The following is a 26,873-nucleotide window of genomic DNA, read 5'->3' as shown; positions in this document are numbered from 1 at the left end:
AACTTCTGTAGGGCAAACTTTGGCCTGTCCAGGAGACTGATTGACAAAGTCCCTTGGGCTGTAGGAGCCCAGGAAGGCTGCACACACTTCAGGAGGGAAGTCTTGAAGGCTCAGGAGCAGTGTCCCTGTGTGCCGAACGAGGACTCGGCAGGGAGGGCATCCGGACTGGCTGAGTGGGGACCTTGGGCTGGACCTCAAGAACAAAAGGAGAGTCTGTGGCCTTTGGAAGAGGGGCCAGGTCTCTCCTCAGGAATATAAAGATGTAGTGAAGCTATGCAGGGAGAAAATTAGGAGAGCCAAAGCACAGCTGGAGCTCAGCCTAGCTATAGCCATGGAGAATAATAACAAATGCTTCTATAAATGCATGAACAACAGAAGGAGGAATAGGGAAAATCTCCATCCTTTGTTGGATGCAGAGGGAAACATAGTGACCAAGGCTGAGGAGAAGGCTGAGGTGCTCAGTGCCTGCTTTGCCTCAGTCTTTAGCACTGGAACCAGCAGTTCCCTGGACACCCAGCCTCATGAACCAGGAGTCAGGGAGGGCAATCAGAATGAGGTCATCACAATAAATGAGGCAGTGGTCAGCGACTGCTGCACCACTTAGACACACACAAGTCTGTGGGGCCGGATGGGCTACAGCCAAGGGTGGTGAGGGAGTTGGCAGATGTGCTCCCCAAGCCACTTTCCAGGATCTACCTGAAGTCCTGGCTGACTGGGAGGTGCCAAAGGACTGGAGGGTAGCAAATGTGACACCCATCTAGAGGAAAGGCAGAAAGGAGGATCTGGGAAACTACAGAGCTGTCAGTGTGACCTCTGGAGCAGGGCAGGGCATGGAGCAGGGCATCTCAAGCACCATTACACAACATCTGGAGAACAAGCAGGGGATCAGGCCCAGCCAGCATGGGGTTATGAAGGGCAGGTCCTGCCTGACCAAGCTGATCTCCTTCTAGGACAGGATGGCTGAGTACTGGATGAGGGAAAGGCTGTGGATATTGCCTACCTAGACTTTCCCAAAGCCTTTGACACTGTTCCCCACAGAATTCTCATGGGCGAAGTGGCAGCTCATGGCTTGGATGAGCAATGCTCTGCTGGATAAAGCACTGGCTGGGTGAAAGGGCCCAAAGAGTGGTGGTCAATGGAGTTAAATCCAGCTGGCAGTGGTCACAAGTGGTGTTCCTGAGGGCTCAGTGTTGGGACCACTTCTGTTTAACATCTTTATTGATGACCTTGATGAAGACACAGAGTGTGTCAGCAGTAAATTTGCAGATGACCCCAACTTAGGTGGAGAGTTGATCTGCACCAGGGTAGAGAGGCTCTGCAGAGGGGCTTGGATAGATTGGATTCATGGCCAATGTTACCAGGATGAGCTTCAACAAGGCCAAATGCCAGGTCCTGCACTTGGGTCACAACAACCCCAAGCAATGCTACAGCCTTGGGGGAAGTGTAGCTAGAAAGCTGCAGGCAGAAAGAGACCTGGGTGTGCTAATGGACAAGCAGCTGAATAGGAGGCAGCAGTGTGCCCAGGTGGCCAAGAAAGCCAAAGGCATCCTGGCTTGTATCAGCAATGCTGTGTGCAGCAGGAGCAGGGAGGGGATTGTCCCCTGGTACTCAGCTCTGGTGAGACCAGACCTCGAGTGCTGTGTCCAGTTCTGGGCACCACAACACAGCAGAGATGTGGAGGTGCTGGAGCCGGGGCAGAGGAGGGCCTGGAGAATAAATCTGATGAAGAGCAACTGAAGGAGCTGGGGATGGTTAGTTTGGAAAAGAGAAGGCTGAGGGAGGCTTCATTGCTCTCTACACATACCTGAAAGGACACTGTAGAGAGGCTGCTGCTGGACTCTTCTCACAGGTAGTTAGTGATAGAACAAGAGGGAATGGCTGCAAGCTACGACTAGGTTTAGACTGGACATTAGGAAAAAGTTTTTCCCAGCAAGTGAAATGTGGAATGTGCTGCCCAGGGAGAGGGTTGAGTCACCAACCTTGGATGTGTTTAAAGGTGGTTTGGGTGTGGTGCTTGGGGATATGGTTTAGGGGTGAACCTTGTAGAGTAGGGTTATTGGTTGCACTTCATGATCCTGAAAGTGTTTTCCAGCTTGAATGTTTCTGTGATTAGGAAGAGTTGATGACTGTAGTTGTCTGCATCTATTTCACTGTGGAATATTGTCAGTAGACAAAATCTTTCATTTAAATATCCACGATACAGACTCTGAAAAACTGTTGACAGGTGTATGATGTTGCTTTTGGTAATCCTGCCATGGTTTTTCTTTGCATTCCACACAAGTCCTTGGTGTGAATGTGTCTAATGCATGAGTTTGTGTTAGAGTTTGGGTTTGTGGGTTGGGATTGGCATTTTTTCCCCCTTTTTTTTTTGTTTTGTTTTGGGTTTTGGTGGTGATGTTTTTGTGGGGGGTGTGTGGGCTGGTTGGGTTTTTTGTTTGTTTTGGGTTTCTGTATTTGTTTAAGTGGTTGCACTAGGTTGCCTCTGAGACAAATTCTGGGTTGTAACAGAATTTCTCCTGGGCTTCCTATTTCTGTTACTCTCCTCAACTCCAATTTTCCCCTGTCTTGGCCCTCAAAAGTTTGTGTATTTTGCCAAAACTGCAGTAATTTCAGAACTACTACCCAGTCTTCTACCTCTGAAGCTGTATTAGTTTTCCCCTAAAACTCCCTGCTCTGGGTCTCAAAGTAACCTTGTATCTTGTCTCTACTGCCTCTCTTTTCCTGAATTTGAATTTTTCCTGGAGGAGGGATCAGAGGTCCAAAGAACACTTTCTCTCAAATGCTGATTTTTTAAGTCTAGTTTATCAGCTTTCCTCAGGACTGACATTTTAGCTGCATTTTTTTGTTTAAAGGGTGCAGGTCTGAGTCATACAAGTGGAAATGCAATCTGTACATCAATGGTTGAGGATGGGTATCTTCCTATTTGTAATACATAGTTTAGTAGTGTTTAGCTACTGTGTCAGTGAAACTACCACTGCTGCAGATGAAGTTCATTTATCATTTACTGTGCTCTTTCTGTCCCTCTGTAAATGGTGTGGGCAGTGCTGCAGGAGCCTGGTGTTTTAGTTCTGTGAGAGGGTAGTAAGCAACCTGTGTTCCAAATGCAGATAGAGTAAAATGGTGAATTCCTTGGCACAACTTGGACCTGTTCAAGCAAGGTGGAGGGAGGATATGAGTGGAAAGCTTGATCAGGGACATACATCAGGACTAAAAGGCAACAAGTTAAAGGTAATGGTACTACATCACTTATGAAAATGTTTTCCATTGTAGCACTTTGCAGTTTTCGGCTTAAGAGGAGCACAAAAGCCAGATGGAATTGTTTGCCACAAATTAACTTTGAGTTTTGTTTTCCTGGACTACTTATAAAAGAAAGATTTCTGGGTTTTGAACTTAGTATTTTTTTCCTACACATGTGTTGTAGTGTGATGGTGTAACCAACTGACATCAACAAAAAAAGCTCAGCTAAAACCCAGCCAGAGAAGCAAATGAAGCTGTACTTTGCAAGCAATACTGGACTGCAATGAATATATACAAAATATACAGCATTTACAGTATTGTACAAGAATGTACAAAAAAGGAAACAACGCAGAAATCCTCCCTGGGAGGAAGATTCCACCTCGGGTTCCCCCCAACCTCTCTCCCTCCCCTTTCCCTCTAGTTAATTAGAAGAAAAAGACAAAAGCATAAAAATATTAGGGGAATCCAATTAGCTCAAAGCTTTGTTTAGAAGTTAGTTTTTCTTATGTGAAGGTTCACTACATAAAAGTCCTCTGTCTAAGGTCAGTATGCATGCATTCCAGGCAAGAGAGAGAAGACGGAGAGAGTGAGAACAGAATGTTAAGATCGTCAAACTCCATCCCACTCATCTACCAATGAAATTAGTTTAGAATTATCTTCCTTTTGTTTTCCTTTTTACACCCAAATGTTCAGCTAGAGAATTTTGCAGCTATCTTTTCTTCAAGGCATAGCCTAAACTATCACAACATGCATACACACACTCTAAACAAAAGATATCTCAGATTATAAACTCCATTGATGCTAATTTCCCTCCTTCACTCCATCTTTTTGACCAGTCTCCTCCTTAGAGATTATTTCCATTTCCTTGGATGCCTTCACAGTAATTCAGCCAAATGATAATGAGGGCGTGTCAGCTGTAGGCAAGCCCTGCATATCAGCCAAAAAGCTGTATATACTTCTAAATAAAGTATCCTTTTCTTACAGCCACTCTCCTTTCTGTTCAGCTGAAGATGTAGCTAGCCATGAAGCTGAGGAGAGCTAGCACTTTGTCATTCTCGTTAGGAAAGGGAAAGGGAGTGGAAGGATCTAAATGCTAAACCATCAGTAACAGGATACAAAGATTAGCTTATTCTCATCCTCTATGCTCATTGTTTTTACTGGGAGAAATCTTTAACCCTAAAAACCTAATAAATTTTATAGAACTGGAGAGTTTTTGGTCTGAGCAATTGAACGTTGTTAGGTTCTACTGCTGGTCTTTCAGTCTGCATCTCAGCTCAAAGGTAACTATTTTAATTTCAAATAATTAGGTGAGGGAGAATAAATGTGTAAGGTCCCTCTGCAGCATGAAATTCTGCATAGTTTTTGTACAGAAATTAAATTGCTTTCATGATTTTCAGTTAGCTTTTTGAAGTTTCTATTAAACATTGGAGTAACCCCTGCCTCTCGGTAAATTGGGTGGGCTTTTTTGTTGGACAGTTGCTGACGTTTTAAGCACTGGTATGATAACAATGTCTCTGTGGCTGCTGTTGGGAGTCACGGTGTCATGTTTGGACGCAGATATTCTAGCAAACTCTTAAGTTGCTGCCTGTGGAGCACTAAGGGAGTCACAAACCGAAAAGTCTGGGAGTTGGTGACATAATTGTCTAAGAATAGCAACCAGTAGGCAGCTATGTACTATGTTCTCGCTGTGCCTGTATTTCAGAGCCCCCTGAAAGAGCAGTTTCAGAATCTTGAGCTCTGAACTTCCTTCTGTTATTCCTAAGTCAAACCCATAATAGTCATGTAATGGCTTTTGGTGTTTATTTTCAGTGTTTTTGTTACTTAAGCAGAATATTTTTGTTGGCAATCTATTGTTTCAGTGGCTGTTGAGGATTTAGTATTTCTGTACTACCTGAAGAATATTTAGTGGCATCTAGCAGGCCAGAGATAGAAGCTGTTGTTGCAGGCTGGGAATGCAGGCTGCATTCAGAATACTTTTTTTTTTTTTTTTTCATATCAGAGTATTATTTCCTTTCAACATACTTGTGTTCCAGGGGTCCTATGCCAAATCTCACAAACCTGCAGACTGTACCTTGTGTGTAGCTGTGACCGTTTGAGGCTGTGCCTTTAAGAAAGGGACATTTGCTGCAACACTCTGGCTGAATGTTTTGGAATAATAACGAAAACAAAGATAGGTCTAAACGAATTTCATTGGTAGATTGGTAGAATGCAACTTTAAGTTTTAGTTCAGTTGGAATCTTAGTCAGTTCCTTTCTGTTCTCCCTTTCCAGCCTGTCTGCTTCTGAGCAACTAGCCAGAGTTTGACCTTGAATACCAGATAAGAACTAATCCTGCCTGTGCTTGGAGGCCTAATAAGAATTCTCTTCCTTAATTACCTTTCTCTTCTCTCTCTAACCCTTTTTGGGAAAAAAGGGAGGTGGGGGGAGAGAGGGGGTACAGAGGGGGAACCCTCCTCTCTCTGGAGGAGGGAGTTTTGTTCTGATTATTTTCTTTGCTGTATTTCTGTATATATTATAAATACTGTATATTGTGTATATATACAACCTGCATTTCATCTTGCTTGTGAATACAGCTTTATCCCTTTGCTTCTCCGACTGAGCTAGCTGTGGTTTCTTTGTGGGGGAGGGAGAGCTGGGCCTTCTCTCAACCACCACAGGAGCCATCAACCCAACTGCACATAAGCTCTGCTAAGCTTATAAAGTGTGTGGTGTAGTTTGACAATGCCAATTACTGTGCTAAAAATAAGCCAGTGATGAACTGGCATTAAAGACTACACCTGCAAGCTATGCGAGGCACTCCTGGAGAGCTGCAAAATTGAGGAATACTGTTGTACCTGCTAAATACAGAACACAGAATTAACCAGGTTGGAAAGGACCTTCAAAATCATCAAGTCCAACCTATCACCCAACACCATCTAATCAACTAAACCATGGCACCAAGTGTCTCATCCAGGCTCTACCTAAACACCTCCAGTGATGATGACTCCACTACCTCCCTGGGCAGCACATTCCAATGGCCAGTCTCTCTGTGAAGAATTTCTTCCTAACATCCAGCCTAAACCTCCCCTGGCACAGTTTGAGACTGTGTCCTCTTGTTTTGGTGCTGGTTGCCTGGGAGAAGAGACCAACACCCTCCTGGTTACAACCTCCCTTCAGGTAGTTGTAGAGAGCAATAAGGTCTCCCCTGAGCCTCCTCTTCTCCAGGCTAAGCAACCCCAGCTCCTTCAGCCTCTCCTCATGGGGAAGTCTTCATGACTTCTTAAAATGTAAAGTTATTGATGTATCAGATTTTTTTGTTTTGATTTCTTTTTTTCCTCAGTCCTTCAAGTGAGTTTGCTAGAATTATGAAAACTTGCTGACAGTGAACACAGATGAGTGGAGGTGGCACAGCTGCTATCTCCACAGACAGCATACAGAGCATTTCTGACCATACTCTGAAAACTGTGGCCTCATTAAAATATTGATATGATTGGAGTTTAAAAAGAATTTTAAAGAAAATACTTTGGAATAAAACTACATTTAGAAAGGAAGAACTAACAACCACCAAAACACAACAAAACCAGGAGAAGTAGTCTAGATTTGTTATAAGCAACTGCAGGGAACAACTTGGAGCACAGGGATTTTAAGATGGGGACAGCAATTGTATGTTGACTTTTTGTCATACTTAAAGATGAGAGCAGTTTTTTAGTGCACACTGTTAAATTTGGGTACTAACATTTGGCTTATGTACAGATCTTACACAGGACATGTGGCATCACTCCTGGGCTAGGTGATTTGGTCTTTCTCCATCACATTACCCAAAATGATTGGAACACATGTAACAATAGCACAGACTGGGCAGCAGCTATTCACTTGTGCAGGGAGAGACTAAGTCCATTGTTGAGAGGGCAGTCTGTGGTGGCTCTGAAGCCAGATAATTTCATATCTGAATCACAGATTCAACCAGGTTGGAAGAAACCTGCAAGATTATCAAGTCCAACCAATCACCCAACACCATCTAATCAACTGAACCATGGCACTAAGTGCCACATCCAGTCTCTTCTTAAACACCTCCAGGGGCGTTGACCCCACCAGCTCTCTGGGCAGCCCATCCCAATGGCCAATCTCTCTTTCTGTGAAGAACTTCATTCTAAGATCAAGCCTTTGCTGTGGTCTGTGGGATGCAATTAGACCATCCCCATTTGTCATTGCTCTGTGAGACCTACCAGTAATGGCAATCCTGTTACATTTTAGAGTGTCAGACATGCAGTAGTGCAGAAAATCTGCATCTGGTGTTAAGTAACTGTGATTTCAAGAGCATTAAGATACGAGGTCTTCTGCATATAGTATTGCCATTATCAATTTGAAATTTGGCCTTTAATGGAAAAGTACTGAATATTTATTTGCATGAATGAATTTGATGTTAGAAATATGAAATATGTTTGGGCAGGTGAGCAGGCATAAGTAGTTTCTTTCTTTGTGTTTTTGCTTCCCCTCCTTTTTTTCTGGTTAGTGGTTGGCCCTGGTAGTGGGATTGTAGTGACACATGAAACAGCTCAAAAAGAAGTGACTGTCTAAAAATTCTGTAGCTGGAGTGTGCAAATATGTCAGGTTTGTCATGAGTAAATGAGGCTTTGAATTTGGAAAGGGAAGGACTGTATCAGAAGCTAGAATTGAAGAGGGTTTTTTATTTCTGCAATTTGATACTGGATTACTCTTATCTCTGCCTCTTTTTACATATACATAGAATACATAGAATAAACCAGGTTGGAAGAGACCTTCAAGATCATCGCGTCCAACCCATCAACCAATCCAACACCACCCAAGCAACTAACCCACAGCACCAAGTACCCCGTCAAGTCTTCTCCTAAAAACCTCCAGTGATGGCGACTCCACCACCTCCCCAGGCAGCCCATTCCAATGTGCAATCACTCTTTCTGTATAGAACTTTTTTCTAACATCCAGCCTGAATCTCCCCTGGCGCAGCCTGAGACTGTGTCCTCTTGTTCTGGTACTGCTTGCCTGGGAGAAGAGACCAACATCCATCTGTCTACAACCTCCCTTCAGGTAGTTGTAGAGAGTAATAAGGTCACCCCTGAGTCTCCTCTTCTCCAGGCTAAGCAACCCCAGCTCCCTCAGCCTCTCCTCGTAGGGCTTATGTTCCAAACCCCTCACCAACTTTGTTGCTCTCCTCTGGACTCGTTCTCTTACTCAATTTCCTTATGATTTTGGAAGCAACCAAATAAGCAAAACAATCTGTCTAGTAGCTGCAGCTAGAATTACTGGAAATCTAGTGAGAGTTGATTTGTGGCTGCAGAGTCAAGTGATTCTGGTGATTTGTAGTAACATCAGGAAACAGGAGTATTGTCTTGTCTCCTAATAGAGCGCCCTTCACCCTGTGAATGCGATCCTCAGGGGCTGTGCTGGATTGAAATACTGCCCCCCAGCATTAACTTTGCCAGACCAGCTCAGTATGAAGCAAAGGGAAGCAAAATTGCACTCTACAACGGAATGCAATGTATATGTACAAAATATACAGGAGTTACAAGATTATACAGATATTTACATTTAGCAAACAACATGGAAACCCCCTGGTCAGAGACCAGGGAAGCCCTTCCACTGCCCCCCTATCCCCTGTCCCAAAGGATAAAGGAGCAGAAAGAAAGCAGTGGTTAGACCTAACCAAAATAATGCAGTCAAGGCCAGTCAGAAGCAGATTAATTTCTCCTAAGCGAAGCAAGCAGAGAAGAGATCAGAAAAGAGAGAATTGTTTTGGCACAGCATCTTATAGCAGGTATTTTCTGCGATGAAATTGGTTAGAATAATCCTTAGTTCTCCTTTTTACACCCAATAGTGATTTACTTTCCTACTTTTCTGCCCAATTTCTGTAACAAATTTTAAAGACATAGCCTAAAACCACCACAGTCACCATCTAAACTGAGTGTTTGACTGGTGCCTGCCGTTGCTGAAGTGAAAGCTAAACTGAGCAGGAGGATTGGCTCTCTCACACTGGGTGCTGGCTTGGTAGCATTTCAGTGACTACAAGAAACTTGCACAAAATACGTTCTGAGTGGATTCTCAGGGCAGGGGCTTGAGGGTGAGGGAGGAACATTTCTCCATGGTGGTTTGTTGAAAAATATTGCTCTGTGGCCTTTGAACAGAGAGGGAAGAAAAGTAGGGGTTTAATGGCTTGTGGTGCTGCTGTTTTTTTTAAGAGGCAAGACAATGCGTCTGGCATTTCCCATCCCTCTTCTTGGAAAAGAAGAGTTACAGCAATCCAAAGAAAGTCCACTTTGGATCCTTGCTAATCTGTAGAAAAGCCAGGAGTTTCTGTTGGCATGGTAAGATGTGTTGCCTACACATTGATTTACCAAACAGGGCTTCTTCAGTGAGAAGACTGATGTGTATGTGGGGCCCCCACAAGTGTAGGGGAGGGAGAGCAGGTGGCAGCACTTTGTATGTGGTTGGACATGAGGATGTGTGTGTTTGGAAGATGCTTTTTGTTCTTCTCTCCTAGCACCCCACACCCTCTGCTTTTAGGTGTTTCTCTTGTCTTGTAAGAAGCTAAAGGCAGTAGATATAAAATAAGGATTGAACTCAGATATTTATTTTCTTCTCTCTTTCCATTCCTTCAGCTTTGTTCTGAAAGTGGCAGTGGTTATTTGCTTCGGGATTGACATTGGCTATTTATTGGCATCAGGTGACTGGATGGTCAGCAGCTTCTCTTCCTTCTGTCCTTTTTTTCTCCTGGTGTTCCTTGCTCCTTTCACAATGTGCTTCAACTCTGAAATGCAGAGAAGTGACAGGCTTTCTTGTGGCACAGCAACAAGGGCTTCTTTATGAAGAGAAACAGGTGTTACCTCTTTCTGTAGATCAGTGCTTGAAAGGAAAGAAAAATAATCGCTGGGCTACTACTATCAAACTATTTTGAGTCCCTTTCAGCTTAATATCCTTGTAATACAAATAATTTGGGCCCTGCAGGCTAAGGAGCTAGCCACCGCTTACTAGATTTGGTTATCCCCTAAAGAAGGGGACAAACTGAGCTTCTGGCCTATGTTCTTGATTTCCTGGGAACCTACAGGGAACATTTGCATGAGGTGGTTGCTTAACTTTCTCCTGCTAGCTCATGTGGCGGATAGGTGTGTTGCCACTGAGGGCAGTTATGATCGTATGGAGGTTAATATTCAATAGGCAGAATGAGTAATAAAAATATTAATAACTTTATTACCAAAAAAAATCTGGTGGAAAATATTAATAAAATCTATTTACTGGTTCAAAATAGTCGGTTGTGGAACAGACACCTCACCAGCAGGTGTGGTCTAACCAGTGCTGAGTACGGGGGCAGAAGGACTTCCCTGCTCCTGCTGGCCATACTATTCCTGATGCAGGCTGGGATGCCTTTGGCCTTCTTGGCCACCTAGGCACACTGCTGGCTCATGTTCAGCTGCTGTCAACCAGTACCTCCAGGTCCCTTTCTGCTTGGCTGCTCTCCAGCCACTCTGACCCCAGCCTGCAGGACTGCATAAAGTCTTGCTTCCTTCATGAAAACCCCTGAGGAGGCTGGTTGCTGATAACTCTGGCTGTCTGCAGCTGGTGATTCTGGCTCAAACTCTTGATGAATTGCATATACCTGTGCTTTTGTTCCTTTGCTCTTGTGATAAAGACTACTTCTGGGTAGCTCCACTCGCTACAGAGACAAAAGAATTTGGAAATATCCCTAGAGATTCCAAAGTATGCTCTGCATATTTTCTCAAAAAGCTATTGAGAAGGTGAGACTGTAATTGCCATGCCCTCACAGGGGTTTTTCTATAGTGTTAGAGGCTTATGATATCATAGATGATCATAGAATGGCTTAGGTTGGAGGGACCTTAGAGATCATCTACTCCAACCTCCCTACCATGGGCAGGAACGCCTCTTGACTTGGCTGCTAAAGGCCTCATCTAGTCTGGCACTGAACACCTTCAGGGAGGAGGCATCCACAACATCCCTGGGCAGCCTTTTGCAGTCTCACCACCTTCATACTGCAGAACTTCTTCCTAAGATCCAGTCTGAACCTTCTTTTCCTCAGCTTAAAACCATTGCCCTTTGTACTGTCGATAGACACCCGTAAGAAAAGTCCCCCTCAGTCTTCCTGTAGGATCCCTTCAGGTACTGGAAGGTAGATATAAGGTTCCCCTGGAGTCTTCTCTTCTAAAAACTAAATCATCAATCTAGCACTACAATCAAACTAATTTCACAGTAAAGTTAACCAGTTCCCCATCTTCGCTCCCATTAACACCAGTTCCTCTGCCCTGAACCTGAACTACTGCCACAAGTCATTCTGCCAAAAAAAGATTAATATCATTTGATGCTTAAGCTAAAATAAAATAAAAACAAACCCCAAAACCCCCAAACCCCAAACTTGAAATCTCACAGAAGGAAATTTGAGTAACCCTTTGTTTTACTTGGAGAAGTAGCATTACATTTGTCCCATCTGCTGGTGTGTCTTTCTGTTCCTGATGTCATGATACCTAGAAGATTCTTTTAATGCATCTCTAGGAAAGTATAGAAAACTGCTGTAAAGCCTACGGGTTGAGTTCCAGTTAAATGAATTGGATCAGCCTTTTGGCTCTTTGGGGCAAGATATCAACACGTGCTACCAAAAAAACGTAAACAATTTGAAGGGACTGGCAAAAGCGATTTTGGGATGAATGTTTTTTTAAGCTTACAGGGAAAAATAAAAAAAAGAAGAAAAAAAAAAGAATCTGAGCTTGTGGCAATAGTATAAATGAGTTGTGCAGTTTGACCTCAGTGCCAGGCAAGATCATGGAACAGGTCATCTTGAGTGCAGTCAAACAGCACTTACAGGATGGCCAAGGGATCAGGCCCAGCCAGCGTGGGTTTAGGAAGAGCAGGTCCTGACCAACCTGATCTCCTTCTATGATCAGGTGACTGCCTGGTGGATGTGGGGCAGGCTGTGGATGTAGTCTGCCTGGACCTCAGCAAGGCCTTTGACACCATCCCCCACAGCAAACTCCTGGCCAAGCTGTCAGCCCATGGCTTGGATGGGAGCACACTGCACTGGGTTAGGAACTGGCTGGAGGCTGAGCCCAGAGAGTGGTGGTGAATGGTGCCACATCCAGCTGGCAGCCAGGCACCAGTGGTGTGCCCCAGGGATCAGTGCTGGGCCCCATACTCTTTAACATCTTTATTGATGATCTGGATGAGGGCATTGAGTCCATCATCAGTAAATTTGCAGAGAACACCAAGCTGGGGGCAGGAGTTGATCTGCTGGAGGGTAGAGAGGCTCTGCAGAGGGACCTGGACAGGCTGGGCAGATGGGTAGAGTCCAAGGGCAGGAGATTGAACACATCCAAGTGCCAGGTTCTGCATATTGGCCACAACAACCCCATGTAGTGCTGCAGGCTGGGGTCAGAGTGGCTGGAGAGTGGCCAGGCAGAGAGGAACCTGGGGGTACTGGTGGATGGTAGGCTGAACATGAGCCTGCAGTGTGCCCAGGCAGCCAGGAGGGCCAATGGCATCCTGGCCTGCATCAGGAACAGTGTGGCCAGCAGGAGCAGGGAGGTCATTCTGCCCCTGTACACTGCACTGGTCAGGCCACACCTTGAGTCCTGTGTCCAGTTCTGGGCTCCTCAGTTTAGGAATGATGTCCAGAGAAGGGCATCAAAGTTGGTGAGGGGCTTGGAACACAAGCCCTATGAGGAGAAACTGAGGGAGCTGGGGTTGCTTAGCCTGGAGAAGAGGAGATTCAGGGGTGACCTTATCACTCTCTACAACTACCTTAAGGGAGGTTGTAGTCAGTATTGCTCTCTACAACTACTTTAAGGGAGGTTGTAGTCAGGCAGAGGTTGGTCTCTTCTCCCAGGCAACCAGTACCAGAACAAGAGGACACAGTCTCAGGCTGCACCAGGGGAGGTTTAGGCTGGAGGTTAGGAGGAAGTTTTACACAGAGAGAGTGATTGCCCATTGGAATGGGCTGCCTGGGGAGGTGGTGGAGTCACCATCACTGGAGGTGTTCAGGAGGAGACTTGACAGGATGCTTGTTTGCATGGTCTAGTTGATTACGTGGTGTTGTATAATAGGTTGGACATCTTGAAGGTCTCTTCCAACCTGGTTAATTCTATTCTATTCTATTCTGCTCATAAGAAAATGCAAATTTCAATTTTGGGACTGTTAAGTAATGCTGAAGACTTAAACAGAATTGTGAAGACTGAAGTGAAATAAATAGAACCAATTTCTACACTGTTGAACAGCACGCTTGTTCATGACTATGGAAAGCAGGTCAGTTATATGTTCTTTAATAGTCTGTCTTCATGGATTCTGCCTTTTGATTATTCTAAGAGAAGACTGTTGTTAATAAGGCATTTAATGTGAATTATGATTAATCAGAGGAGCATGCCATGAATGAACTAGATGGGGCCGTTTGTGAGGGTCTTCAGAGACAGGATAAGTGATGCATAGCAGATAAACATGGGATTAACGCTGAGAGGAGGGGAGAGACTAGCATCTTGAATTGTTACTAATAGGCACTAATGAGTGAACATCAGCTATCCTTTGTGTTGAAAATAGGCAATTTACTAATGAAAACTAATTCATAAGAAGGCTTCTCTCTTTTGTATGCTGCCTGTGAAATATGTGTGCAAGTGAACCTCGGAGGCAAAGCAGCAAAGTGATCCTACATAAAGGGGATTTTAAAGTTCATAGACTTTGTTCTTAAGCTCCTTTTAGAAGTATTGCTTTGGTCCCCTGCATGTTTTTGTGTGCACATTAAGAGAAGGAAAAAAAAATCTTTTTTGGCAGGATTCAGTGTTAAGTATCATAGTATCATAGTATCAGTCAGGGTTGGAATGGCTACCACAAGGATCATCTAGTTGCAACCCCCCTGCCATGGGCAGGGACACCCCACACTAGATCAGGCTGCCCAGAGCCTCATTCAGCCTGGCCTTAAACACCTCCAAGGACAGGGCCTCAACCACCTCCCTGGACAACCCATTCCAGGGCTTCACCACTCTCATGGGGAAGAACTTCCTCCTCACCTCCAGCTTCATTCCATTCCCCCTAGTCCTATCACTACCTGAGATCCTGAGAAGTCCCTCCCCAGCCTTCTTGTAGCCCCCTTCAGATCCTGGAAGGCCACAATGAGGTCACCTGGGAGCCTTCTCTTCTCCAGACTGAACAGCCCCAACTCCTTCAGTCTGTCCTCATAGCAGAGGTGCTCCAGCCCTCTGCTCATCCTCATGGCCCTTCTCTGGACACGCTCCAGCACCTCCATGTCCCTCTTGTAATAGGGGCTCCAGAACTGGAGGCAGTACTCCAGGTGTGGTCTCCCCAGAGCTGAGTAGAGGGGGAGAATCACCTCCCTTGACCTGCTGGCCACACTTTTCTTGATGTAGTCTAGGGTCTGAATGTAATGGAAATAAAGATACTGCTGTTTCCCCCATTACCCAAACTCTTATTAATGGGTGCAGTGTAAAAGGTACAGTGCTTTAAAGCCTGAATCAATATTATGTTCAGCTGAAACAATGGAGATAATATGAATATAAGTAGACTGTATTATTATTCTTTGTACATGAAGTACTTCCTGTTCTCATTGTGCTTTTTCCATACTAAAGTCGTATTAGTAAAGCATAGTTCCTTTTCCCTGATTCTGCAGTATAATTGGATATTGTGAGCAAATCTCCTAATCTCCATAGTGATGGCAGAACACTTAGATAAGGAGTATCACAGTATCACAGTATAACCAAGGTTGGAAGAGACCCCAAGGATCATCAAGTCCAACCTGTCCCAACAGACCCCACAACTAGACCATGGCACCAAGTGCCATGTCCAGTCTCCCCTTGAACACCTCCAGGGACGGTGACTCCACCACCTCCCTGGGCAGTTTGCCTCTTAGCATTGCTTTGAATATATTAGCATTTCCTTAGATTTACTGAGCTATTGGGAAAAAGTTTCCTGGAGCAGCATTTAGTCTTCTCTAAAAGAGCATATCTTAAATTAGAACTGGTTGATAATATGCTTTGTAACCAGTAAGATACCGAGTAGTAATGCTGTTGGTATTCTTAGTATCAGAGTGCTGCACTTGGAGAGTCTTTGCTCGCTTTAATATTTAGGAGTCAGAATAAAACATTGCTACCTTATTTGATGAATTAGCTCTTTCCCCAGGAGGGGAAAAACCAAACCAACCAAAACAAAACAAAAACACATGTAACAGGTTTGAAGGGCAGAGGATGGACTTTCTCCTCAGATTGCAAACAGTGCAAAGCATAGTGGTGTGGACTAATCCAGAAGTTGCACTTTATCACTTGCTAATTATAAAAGAGCTCTTATGCTGTATTTCCAATGCAACTAATCCAGAAAAATCAAAGACTATTTGTATTCTTCTATTGCATAATTAACTTAGTAATAGGAAACTGGGTGGCTCAGTTTTGGTGCTGTCAGGTGAGTGTGACTGCTTTCCTGAACAGCTACTGGGAACCGTAGTTTTGATGGATAGTTAAGAGATAATCCATCAAAGATAGAGTCTCATCATGTTTCTTCCCTAGTATTAAAAAGAGTAGTGAGAAAAATCCATAGATGTGACAAAAGGTTGTAATTTCCTTTCCTTGAGTCATCAGCTATTGCAGACTCTTGCCCCTTGAAAGTGTGATTGCTGCCTCCTGTGGCAGAAGAGCGGCATGAAGTGTGGTGGTAAATTCTCTTCCCAAAGTAGCTTCTGCAACAGGGATGTGTATTTACCCCAGCATTGTCACAGTTGCCTTTTGGCAACTTTCACCCACCCTTTGGTGAAGGTTTTTGCATTTCCATGACATGGGAAGTCACTTTTCCTCATTCCATGTGATTTGACACTGGGTTAGCTCCTGGTGAGAGAGTAGCTCATGTTACTTTCTAGCACTTCTTCAGTTATCCCTGTATTCCTGTGCAGTGAGCTACCCCAGGTTTTCTGGTGGGTCTTTCTAGAGCTTCTCCTGCCATGAGTTCCCTGTGAAAAACAAACAAACAAACAAACACCCACCCCACCCCCCAAACAGAAAAAAAACCACCAAAAGAAACAAACCCAAAGCCTGATTAAGCACTTGGCCCTAAAATGAGAACACCAGAAAATGTAAATTTCTGTGTGACTGTACTCCCTCTTGCAGGCCCCCAACTCTTGGTTACCACATGTTGCACCATCCTTTGGCTGTGTCCTTCCTCATAGAGGATTTTCAGTGGCTCGTGAAATAGGTGCTCCTTCCTTCTACCAGAAGGCCCAGAAACTGTTTAAATGTACTGTAATAACACAGAATCATAGAACTGTTAGGGTTGGAAGGGACCTCAAGGATTATCTAGCTCAACCTCCCTGCCATGGGCAGGGACAGCATCCTGGCCTTCAAAACCTCCAGGGATAAGGCTTCTACCACCTCCCTGGGCAACCTGTGCCAGTGTCTCACCACCCTCATGCAGAAAAACTTCTTCCTAACATCCAAGCTGAATCTACCCATTTCTAGTTTTGTTCCACTCCCCCCAGTGCTATCACTCCCTGACACCCTCAAAAGTCCCTCCCCAGCTTTCTTGTAGCTGCCTTCAGATACTGGAAGGCCACAATTAGGTCTTCTCAGAGCCTTCTCTTCTCCAGACTGAACAGCCCCAACTCTCTCAGTTTGTCCTCACAGCAGAGCAGCTCCAGCCCTCTGCTCATCCTCATGGCCCTTCTTTGGACACCTTCCAGCACCTCCAGATCCTTCCTGTAATAGAGGCTGCAGAACTGGACACAGTAGTCCAGGTGGGGTCTCACCAGAGCGGAGTAGATGGGGAGAGCTTCACCTGCTGGCTATGCTTATCTGGATCCCTCTGGATGGATCCTACCCTCCAGTGTGTTTGCTGCACTACACAGCTTGGTGTCATCAGCAAACCTGCTGAGGGTGAACTCAATACCATTGTCCATGTTGCCAACAAAGATGTTAAAGAAGACTGGTCCCAGTATTGATCCCTGAGGGACTCCACTTGTCCCTGGCCTCCACTTGGACATGGACCCATTGACTGCCACTCTTTGGGTGTGGCCGTCAAGCCGTACCCTACATACACATTTGCTTTGGTTTCTCTTTCCTATAGGATTCTAAGGGCACTGTACTAAAACCCTCTGATCTTATTTTGTATGTTGAACTGTCTCCATTTGTTATTTCTGTTGATGCTGTTGTGACCAAGCAAGGCAAAGTGAATATGGACTTGGGATGTCTAAATTGCCAGGCAGGACCTGCTTTCTTATCCACTCCCTGCATATGGTTTGTTTTAGGAATAGCTTGTCTGGGGACCTGGAAAATGGAAAGGCAATTTTAGAGGCATGTTAGAGAGAATGACTACTGTAATCTAATGATCTGGATTTTGTTCTGCAGCTTGATGACTGCACCCTGCAATTGTCTCACAACGGTACCTATCTGGATCTAGAATCTACGCTAGCAGAACAAAGAGATGAATTGGAAGGCTTCCAGGAGGATGCTGGGTAAGTAAACATTTACTAAGTTTAGATAAATAAGCCCATTTGTCCAGAAGCATTGAGGTTTAGGGAGTGTGTGTGGTTGGCTTTGTACATTCAGATCAGAATTGGAACAGAAAAGATAAAAATGTTTCTTCTGTATGCACATCTCCCCTTGTCTGGGGTTAAGAATTCTTTGACATTTCTGTTTACATTCACTCTTACAGTAAGTTTGTCTAAAAGAAGAGAGGATACTATAAGAAATCTATCAAGATGAATAACTTATCTACTCTAATAATTGTGTGTAGTTCTTTGGAACTTGGTACATGAGGGTGGTTGATTTTAAGTACTCAGATTTGTATTCTACAATTACAGTCAGTATAGCTTGTATTGGAGTCATGCTCCTGGAGTTACAAACTCCGTTTCTTTGTGCCTTGAAATTTAAGTTAGAACACATAGAATACATAGAACAAACCAGGTTGGAAGAGACCTTCAAGATCACCGTGTCCAACCCATCAACCAATCCAACACCACCTAAACAACTAACCCATGGCACCAAGCACCCCATCAAGTCTTCTCCTGAACACCTCCAATGATGGTGACTCCACCACCTCCCCAGGCAGCCCATCCCAATGGGCAATCACTCTCTCTGTATAGAACTTTTTCCTAACATCCAACCTAAATCTCCCCTGGCGCAGCCTGAGACTGTGTCCTCTTGTTCTGGTGCTGGCTGCCTGGGAGAAGAGACCAACATCCGTCTGTCTACAACCTCCCTTCAGGTAGTTGTAGAGAGTAATAAGGTCACCCCTGAGTCTCCTCCTCTCCAGGCTAAACAACCCCAGCTCCCTCAGCCTCTCCTCATAGGGCTTATGTTCCAAACCCCTCACCAACTTTGTTGCTCTTTTCTGGACTCATTCCAGCAAGTCAACCTCCTTCCTGAACTGAGGGGCCCAGAACTGGACACAGTACTCGAGGTGCAGCCTAACCAGTGCAGTGTACAGCAGCACGATGAGCTCCCTGCTCCTGCTGGCCACACTGTTCCTGATGCAGGCCAGGATGCCATTGGCCCTCTTGGCTGCCTGGGCACACTGCAGGCTCATGTTCAGTCTACCATCGACCAGCACCCCCAGGTCCCTCTCTGCCTGGCTGCTCTCAGCCACTCTGACCCCAGCCTGTAGCTCTGCATGGGGTTGCTCTGGCCAATGTGCAGAACCTGGCACTTGGATATGTTCAATCTCATGGTGTTGGACTCTGCCCATCTGTCCAGCCTATTGAGGTCCCTCTGCAGAGCCTCTCTACCCTCCAGCAGATCAGCTCCTGCCCCCAGCTTGGTGTCGTCAGCAAATTTACTGATGATGGACTCAATGCCTTCATCCAGATCATCAATAAAGATGTTCAAGAGCATGGGGCCCAGCACTGATCCCTGGGGCACACCACTGGTGCCTGGCCGCCAGCTGGATGTGGCACCATTCACCACCACTCTCTGGGCTCTATATTGTTCTATATGGTTCTATATTGTCAGAGAAAAGGCCTGTATTGATTTGTCTTTGTACACCTGAAACTGATTTAGCCAGCCTTGGATTTCTGTTGTGAGGTTGGGAGGGTTTTGTTTGTTGTTGGCTGGCATGTGGGTGGGTGGTTGGTTGGTTTGTTGTTTTGTTTTTGTCTGTTTGTTTCTTTTGGTGGTTGTTGCAGGTTTTTTGTTTGGTTGTTTTGGTGTTTGTTTGTTTTCAGAGAAACTGCTGCTCTCACACATGGATTGCTATGACACAGCTTTCCATAAACCATCTGATGAAAACTGAAAGTGAGAATCAGTGGATGTCTGTGTGAATTCATGTGTAAAATTTACTTTTTACAATTATTTTTTTTCTGGGCCTGTTAGATGATTGATTTGTTTAAGATAGCTCTGGGTGGTCCATTTTACATATTTTGCCTTGCTGGTTACTCTATCAGACCAGATAGTTGCAATTCATTTTATGGGTGTGTTATGGCATGGACTTCATGCACATGATTAACTGTGCCAGAAGAAAATGAACTGCATTCTAAATTGGTCAGGACTTGTTAACATGAAGAGGTGCAGCCTTTTTGCTTTTATGGATTGCAGAGGTTTTAAAGGGACCCTCAAAGGTCATCTTGTCCATCCCCCCTGCAGTAAGCAGGGACTTCAACTAGATCAGTCTGCCCAGGGCCACGTCAAGTCTGATCTTGAATGTCTTCAGGGATGGGGCCTCAACTACATTCCTGGGCAACCTGTTCCAGTGTTTTATCACTCTCACTGTAAAGATCTTCCTCTTTATGTCTAACCTAAATCTGCCCTGCTCCAGTTTAAGACTGTTGCCCCTTGTTCCTATTGCTAAAAGCTCTTCTAAACAGTCCTGTCCCAGACTTCCTCTAAGTCCCTTTCAGATACGGAAATGTAGCTATAACATCTCCCCTTTTCTTCTCCAGGCTGAATAGCCCCAGTTCTTCCAGCCTGTCTTCACAGGAGAGGTGTTCCAGCCCTCTTATCTTTGTGGCTCTCCTCTGGACCCACATCTTGCCTTTGATGAATACTTGGCACAAATTTAAAGTGTGTCTGACAATTATTTTATGTGGAGAAGTGTCTTTAACTGTTACAAGCATTCACGTGTCTGCATTTGTGTAAGTCTTCTTCACATACAGCAGATTTGGGCATGTTCCTGTAACTACTGGAAGATAAACTTTATTGTTAGAAATGAAATTAGAAGAGAGTTCTTCTACAGACAGAGCAGCCTGTACAGCCAAACTGAGCTTCCCGTGCTGTGCAGTAGGAATGTTGAATATAGGCATTGATCTAGGCCTCAGTTTTGTGCAGTGATGATAAAAATTGCTGCAAAGAGCAGAAAGTTATTTCTAGGTAACTTTGGAATTATTTGAAAACAAGTAAAATACAGGAGAATCTTTCTTTTTTAAAATGTTTTCCTGGTGTTGCTGTGTGTTAAGCCTTTTTCTGTTGCTGTCCTTTCCATGGATGCCTTCATAATAATTTTAGTAGTTTTAATTTCTTTACTTTTGATACCTCACAATGGCATTGCCAAGCAATTTGGCAAGACAGAGGCCCTTTGGTACTTTTTCTGCCAGAGTTTGCACTTGAAATGGCAAGCTGCCTTCCCTTGTGTTTTAATTTCTGCTTCCTTTGGACATATGAACTCAATGATATGAGTTGTTCTTGAAATGTGATTGTAATTTTTTTCTTTCATGACTAGCCCAGAAAAAGTAAAATGGAACCATGGAAGCGACTGTGCTGCTTGGAATTGTTTGTCTACTTTGTTATTTTGAGCTCAAAAACCAGGTTTGGTTTTTGCATGCTTGCATGGGTGGACAGACAGTGCCTTCTTCCCTGGAAGTGTTCAAGGCCAGGCTAGATGAGGCCTTGAGCAACTGGGTTTAGTGGAAGGTGTCCCTGCTCATGGCAGTGGGGCTGGAAATAGATGATTTTAAGGTCAGTTCAAACCCAAACCATTCTATGAATCTATTCTATGTATTACACAACCAGTTGTCAGTTGAGTAATTTGTCTTCCAAAGGCTTGTCCTGCCAGGTAATGTTAAGTCTGCTGGGAAGTCCTTTGTTCCTCTGCAGGGATGAATAGGAAGGTGTGTGACTGGGTGTACTAAATGTATCACAAAAGCTTGAGCTACAAATTGCTATTGTAATTATTTTTTTTTTAAGGGGTTTTTGAAATGAAAGAGATCAACTCTTCTGTCTGTTGTCATGTATGCAGCCTTCACCTTTGCTGGGCTTTGGCCTGCTCTCTGAAGTTGCCCTTCTGGTAATTGTGGGTTAATAGAAAGGGCTATGTTTTCACATTTCAGCTGCCTGCCTTAGGGGCCACACCAGGACAGGCTGTGATAGATGCTGTCATTGTAGCAGTTGTGACCCATCTTTCTTTGATGTCTTCCCACTACAGCCTCCTTCAGACTCAGCTTTCACGGAATCACAGAATGGTAGAGCTTGAAAGTGACCTCAAATCTAATCTAGCCCCCTTTCCAGAGCAGGATCACCTAGAGCAGACCACACAGGAATGTGTGCAGGCTGGTTTTGAGTGTCTTCAGTGAAGCAGACTCCACAGTTTCTCTGGGCAGGCCATTCCAGTGTTTTGTGCCCCCCACAGTGAAAATGTTCTTCCTTATGTTCATGTTGAACTTCCTATGGTCCAGCTTGCGGCCATTGCCCTTTTTCCTGTCTTTGGATGTTACTGAGAAGTGCCTGGCTCTGTTCTCCTGATGCTCAACCTTCATATATTTATAAATATTCGTGAGGCCACCTCTGTCTCCCCTTATCCAAGCTAAAGAGCCCTCAGTTCCCTCGTCTTTCCTCATAAGGGAGACATTCCACTCCCTTCATCATTTTTGTGGCTCTGCACTGGACTCTCTCAAGCAGTTCTCTGTCCTTCTTGAACTGAGGGGCCCAGAGCTGGACACAGTATTCCAGATGTGTCATCACCAGAGCAAAGTAGAGGGGGAGGAGGACCTCTACCTTGACCTACTAACCACTTGCCTTCTAATACACCCCAGGATGCTATTGGCTTTCTTGGCCACAAGGTCACATTGCTGGCTCATGGTTGTTCCTCTACGTAACAGCACCCTCAGCTCCCTCTCCTCTGTGCTGCTCTCCAACAGCTTTCTTACCTTTGTGATAAATTACTCAGGTGGTGGTAGCTGCAAATGCTGAAGCAGTGCCAATGGAGGGAAGGAAGAATGAGGAGGGTGTTGAGTAAAGTGGACAGTGAACCACAGATGAGCACAGAATGGCACATATGCCCTCCTGCAGAGGCAAGAGGAGATGATTGCCTGGGGGAATGCTTTCCTTTGCACCTTCTTCTAGGTTGCTGTAGGTACAAGTGGTATACTTCCCTTCAATAATCCTAGCTTTGTGCTTAACCTGCAGGACAGGAGTTATGCTTTAAGCTGATTAAAGTGCTTTAAGTTGTTGTGAGGTTGAGGGTATTTGATTGCATCTCCCTTATGTGCACATACCAAATGACTTGCAGAGTTGAACCCTGAAATCCTAGCGTTTGCTTCGCTGCAGTGGGATTCAGGTCAGTGAAGTGTGAAACCTTGCATTTAGGAGTAATTGGCTAGAGGACAAGCAGGTACTGGTGAGGCAGGAAAGACTCTGATGTTTTTGGAAACTGCAAGCTGAAAGCAACTTGTTGGTTATGGTGCTTTGAAAATGGTAAAGGGCATCCTATGGTGAGAGCAGGAGTTTAGCCAGTGAAACGCAATCACCTTGGTGTCTTCAGTATTCGCTGTTCAGAGGGATTTCTGCATCCCATATTTGTCCACATTTTTTGAGAGTCTAGGAAGATAAACAATAGCAAACAGAATTTTAGACATTTGTGCAAGAGCTTCCTCATCATTCTTAGTAATACTGTCCCTGCAGGGTAAATGCAAGTTGTGTGATGTTATCCAGAAGAAGGAATACTCTAGAAACAACTATACTGACTAGCAAATGCAGTCAGTAGTGCCTTCCCCCATCCCAGGTTTCTAGCAAACTTAACTCAAGTTTTGGGCCTTTTCAGCTGTGACCTTTTTTTTTTCCCTGCAGACACCAAGGCATTGACCTGGAATGCTCCTGAATTGGAGCTGCTCGCTCCAGACTTTGGGGCTTAGTGGCAGCCTGCTGTCTGGCAGGGACTGGACGCAGAAACCACTTAGTCTCTCTCTCTTTCTCTCTGGGTCATTTCAAGGTCCTGCTTTTAATCTTCAAAGCTTTTAATTTTCTGAGATTAGGCTAACTCAGGATCTTCCTTTCTACCAGGCTGAGGCTGCTTGCTCATCAGGGTTGCTGAAGCTTTCTGAACACTGAATGAAGTATTTAGTAACTGGGTATTCATGGCGGGTTTAAAATTTCATATCCTGAACTCTGGAAGCTCCTAGTGAGAGTGACCAGAATGTCCTGCAGTCTGTGTCCTTTCAGCATCTTTTGCCAAATATTCTTGTTTGCTGGGGCAAAATGTTATTTAATTTTTAAATAACACATTGCCACAAAGGAAGCACAATCTCACAGATCTTTATTGGTGTGAGAGGCTGTTTTCTCTTGAAAGGATTGGATGAGTATGTGCAAAAAAAGGATTTTCTTCATGAGGGAAGAGGACAATGGTGAAAATTAGGCTGGAGTTTATGATGAGTGTCTGTAAATAACAGGTAAAAGAAACACACACTCAAGCACAAGTTCAAATGAATCCTCTTCCATTGCTCAATAGAATGAAAAGAGGCTATTTTGTAGTTGCTGTCCACTCCAGAAGAACCTAAACTTCTGTTTAGGGAAGGGAAAAACCCACCACACGTGCCCTATTAGCCTGTGGAGCTAATGTGGAGCAAAACTGGGTCAGGTAGAACTGTCTTCCTGTGTTCACAAATCTCACTGCTGCCATTTACACCTTTGGGAGTAGCTGTGGGATTGAGAAAAATCTGGTTGGTTTTAATATGGTTTTTGGAAGGGGGAGGGACAGTCAGTATGAACAGCTGGGCAAGCAATGAGGTTCACCCTGCAGAAGGTGTCTCAACCAGGAAAAGGGTCAATAAGAGCATATAGGAAAACTTCTTTTCTCTTTGAGTTTGGCACATGTTAATGAATTGCTTGCTTGTTATTCTGGAAGGTTTGTGGTGTGTGTTGTTTTTCTGTTTGTTTCTTGCTCCCAGCAGAAGTTATTTTGTGGATGCTTAACTGTATAAGGCTGTAACCAATAACAAATACCCATGCCTCTGATTTATAAGGTGGGTGAAGCTATGTTGTGGCTTAGCCTTTTCCATTTTCTGAATTCTCTGAATGGTACTAAAGTTGCCCATAAGCATCCTGGCAGAATTCGTGACCCAATAGAACCTGTCAATAATCTAATAAGTTTAATACCTAATTTTGGGGCAGGGTTTGGGGAGAAACAAAGATAACTCTATTTCTGTAATTCCCACCTCGTTAATTCAGCTCCTATCAAATCAGCTTTTTAACATCTTAATTTTTAATCCTCATAAATGCATTTGTTTATGAAAGAAAAAAAAAAATCATGAGAATGTTGAAGTTAATCTTTAAGTGAAACTGTAGAAATGAATTTTCATAGTTCTTGTGATATTCTCTGACCTTAAAAGGGAATTATAGGTTCCACAGATATTCCTTGTCACAGAGCAATAGGTAAGACATCTCTGAGCATTTGTCTTTCCAGAGCATGTAATCAAGAATAATTAAGTGTGCAAGTATTTCCTAGAGCCTAACAAATGAGCCCTGTGGCTTTGAAGGACGTGTCGTGCACTCAAGAGGCTATTAACGCTTTCATGTTTCAGCATCCAAATTACTGACCGGTTATGAGAGAGAGATTTCTAATCAATTGATCTTGTGAAGGAGATGGTTATCAAATTTAATCTCTCCTACTAATGCTGCTACTTTTGTGGTCAAATAATAAATACTGTTGTGGGAATGTATCACTAATTTAGAAAACAAGTATCTGAATAGATAATAGCAAGTCTGCTATGATAATAGCTTTTATTGCAGACCAAGGCTTGCTTTCTTTAAAGCTGGCTTGATGGCATGAAAGTAAATGTCTTTTGCACATTTATCGAGGTCCATTTGGCCTTATGGAAAGAACTTATGGCCACCTGCTGCAGTGGGATGGTCTAGAGGCAACTGGAGGGTGGCAGTAAGAGCAGAAGTTACAGCGTTCACAAGTATCCACGGTCATTGGTTGAAGGCTGTGGATGTCAAATGAGGGTGCAGTCAGTACAAGCATACCTTAACCTTCAGGCAGGTAGTCTACAAAAATATTTGAGATACTGCATAGTCTTACTTTTATTCCTGTGCTGATGTGTCCTTCAAAGGGAAGCAGAGTTGGTTTTGTTCTTCTCCCAGTGCCTCCAGGTTTCCAAGCTGTGCCATGCTTCTTCCAGCTGAGGAGTCAAATTCCATAGTGGCTCCTCCTTGCACGAGGCATGTCATTGCTTTATGAGCCCTTCCTCCTCTGCACAGTTTTTGGTTGAGGGGAGCAGGAGCCTGTGTTCAGTAGACCTGACTGAGGAAAGTTGTGGGCAGCTCTTTGAGTTGATGCTTGTAAAATCTGAAGGGACTCAGCCATCTTCTGCCAGTCATCTGTGAGTAACATCAAAAGCTTATGCAGGCTTTCAGGGTATGGGAGGTTGACACATGATGTGGTTGTCAGTAGTGAGACAGCTGAGCCATCCTGTAGGATAACTTTTTTTTAAAAGGCAGTCTAGTTTGGTATTCAAGTTTAGTTGTGAAAATAGCTGAGGAGGCAGTATGTTAGGGTGCAAACTTAAATGGAAGATAACATATAGGAACAGCTGATGCCAGATGTTTTATTTAAAATAATTTAATTTTATTAACATTGAAGCCTCTTAACAGGTGTGTTTGCTCTCTGCTCTCATTGATTATGAGGTTATAAGCTGAGAGAGCAGCTTGAGTCTTGAAAAAGTATTTCCTCCAGTTTTCAACAGAACATCACTTCCTGTCTCCATAAACAGATCATCTGCAGGGCTTCAGGTAGGGCTGCCAGACAGCTCTGTGGAACAGCTCTGACCTTGATTCCTGTTGCGAGTAAAGCTATTGAGGACCAAACCTTGACCAGCAGCAATGTGTGCACCCACCATCAGTTGGTGTAGCTTTGCAAGCTGGTGTAATATTGCAGTGTAATTGCCTGGAGCCGTGGGCAGTGCACGGAGTTTGTGCTGGATAATTAGTAAAAGCTGTGAACTTGCTGTGCTTCCTATTCCCCAGCAAGTATTTGGGTGCGGGTGCCTACCCCATGGTAAAAGCGAAGTAGGTTTGTGTAAGCAAGCTCAGACAGTTTATCCCATGGGAATTTATCTGCTTATTTGTTTGGTGTGTCCATTTGTTTCATTACAGACTAAGATAATAATCCGCTTGTGATAAAAATAAGTGTCTCCAATTTAAGCTCCAGTTGTGAACTAATAGCTTAAACCACTGCAAATCTGTGGCTATCCCAGTATAATGGTAATGAAGCCGTGGAAATAAGTGACTTCTGCCAGGGTTAGGACTACAGCAGCACAGCAAAATAGTAATTTATTTCAAACTTGCCACTCAGTGATTTTGCTTGCTAGTAAAAGCATTGATGGCTAAGCAATAAATGCAGAGCCCATTTCCTAAATGGAACTGATAGGGTAAAATAAACAGCTTGAGGGCAGAGTGCTGTATTGAAGAACTTGCATCTTGAGCCTTTACCAAA

General features: G+C 44.2%; 1 protein-coding gene across 1 annotated transcript in view; it reads left to right on the top strand.

The window, feature by feature from the left end:
• Positions 1 to 26,873, top strand: part of FHOD3 (formin homology 2 domain containing 3) — a 474,874-nt gene that overhangs the window by 31,446 nt on the left and 416,555 nt on the right. The window contains exon 2 of the mRNA XM_054163992.1: positions 17,585 to 17,691. Within this exon, the coding sequence (XP_054019967.1) occupies positions 17,585 to 17,691 (107 nt within the window). The remainder of the gene's footprint in view (positions 1 to 17,584; positions 17,692 to 26,873) is intronic.

This window comes from Dryobates pubescens, chromosome 9 (genome assembly GCF_014839835.1).
Source record: "Dryobates pubescens isolate bDryPub1 chromosome 9, bDryPub1.pri, whole genome shotgun sequence".
NCBI lineage: Eukaryota > Metazoa > Chordata > Aves > Piciformes > Picidae > Dryobates > Dryobates pubescens.
This window is presented reverse-complemented; position numbering and strand designations above follow the sequence as displayed.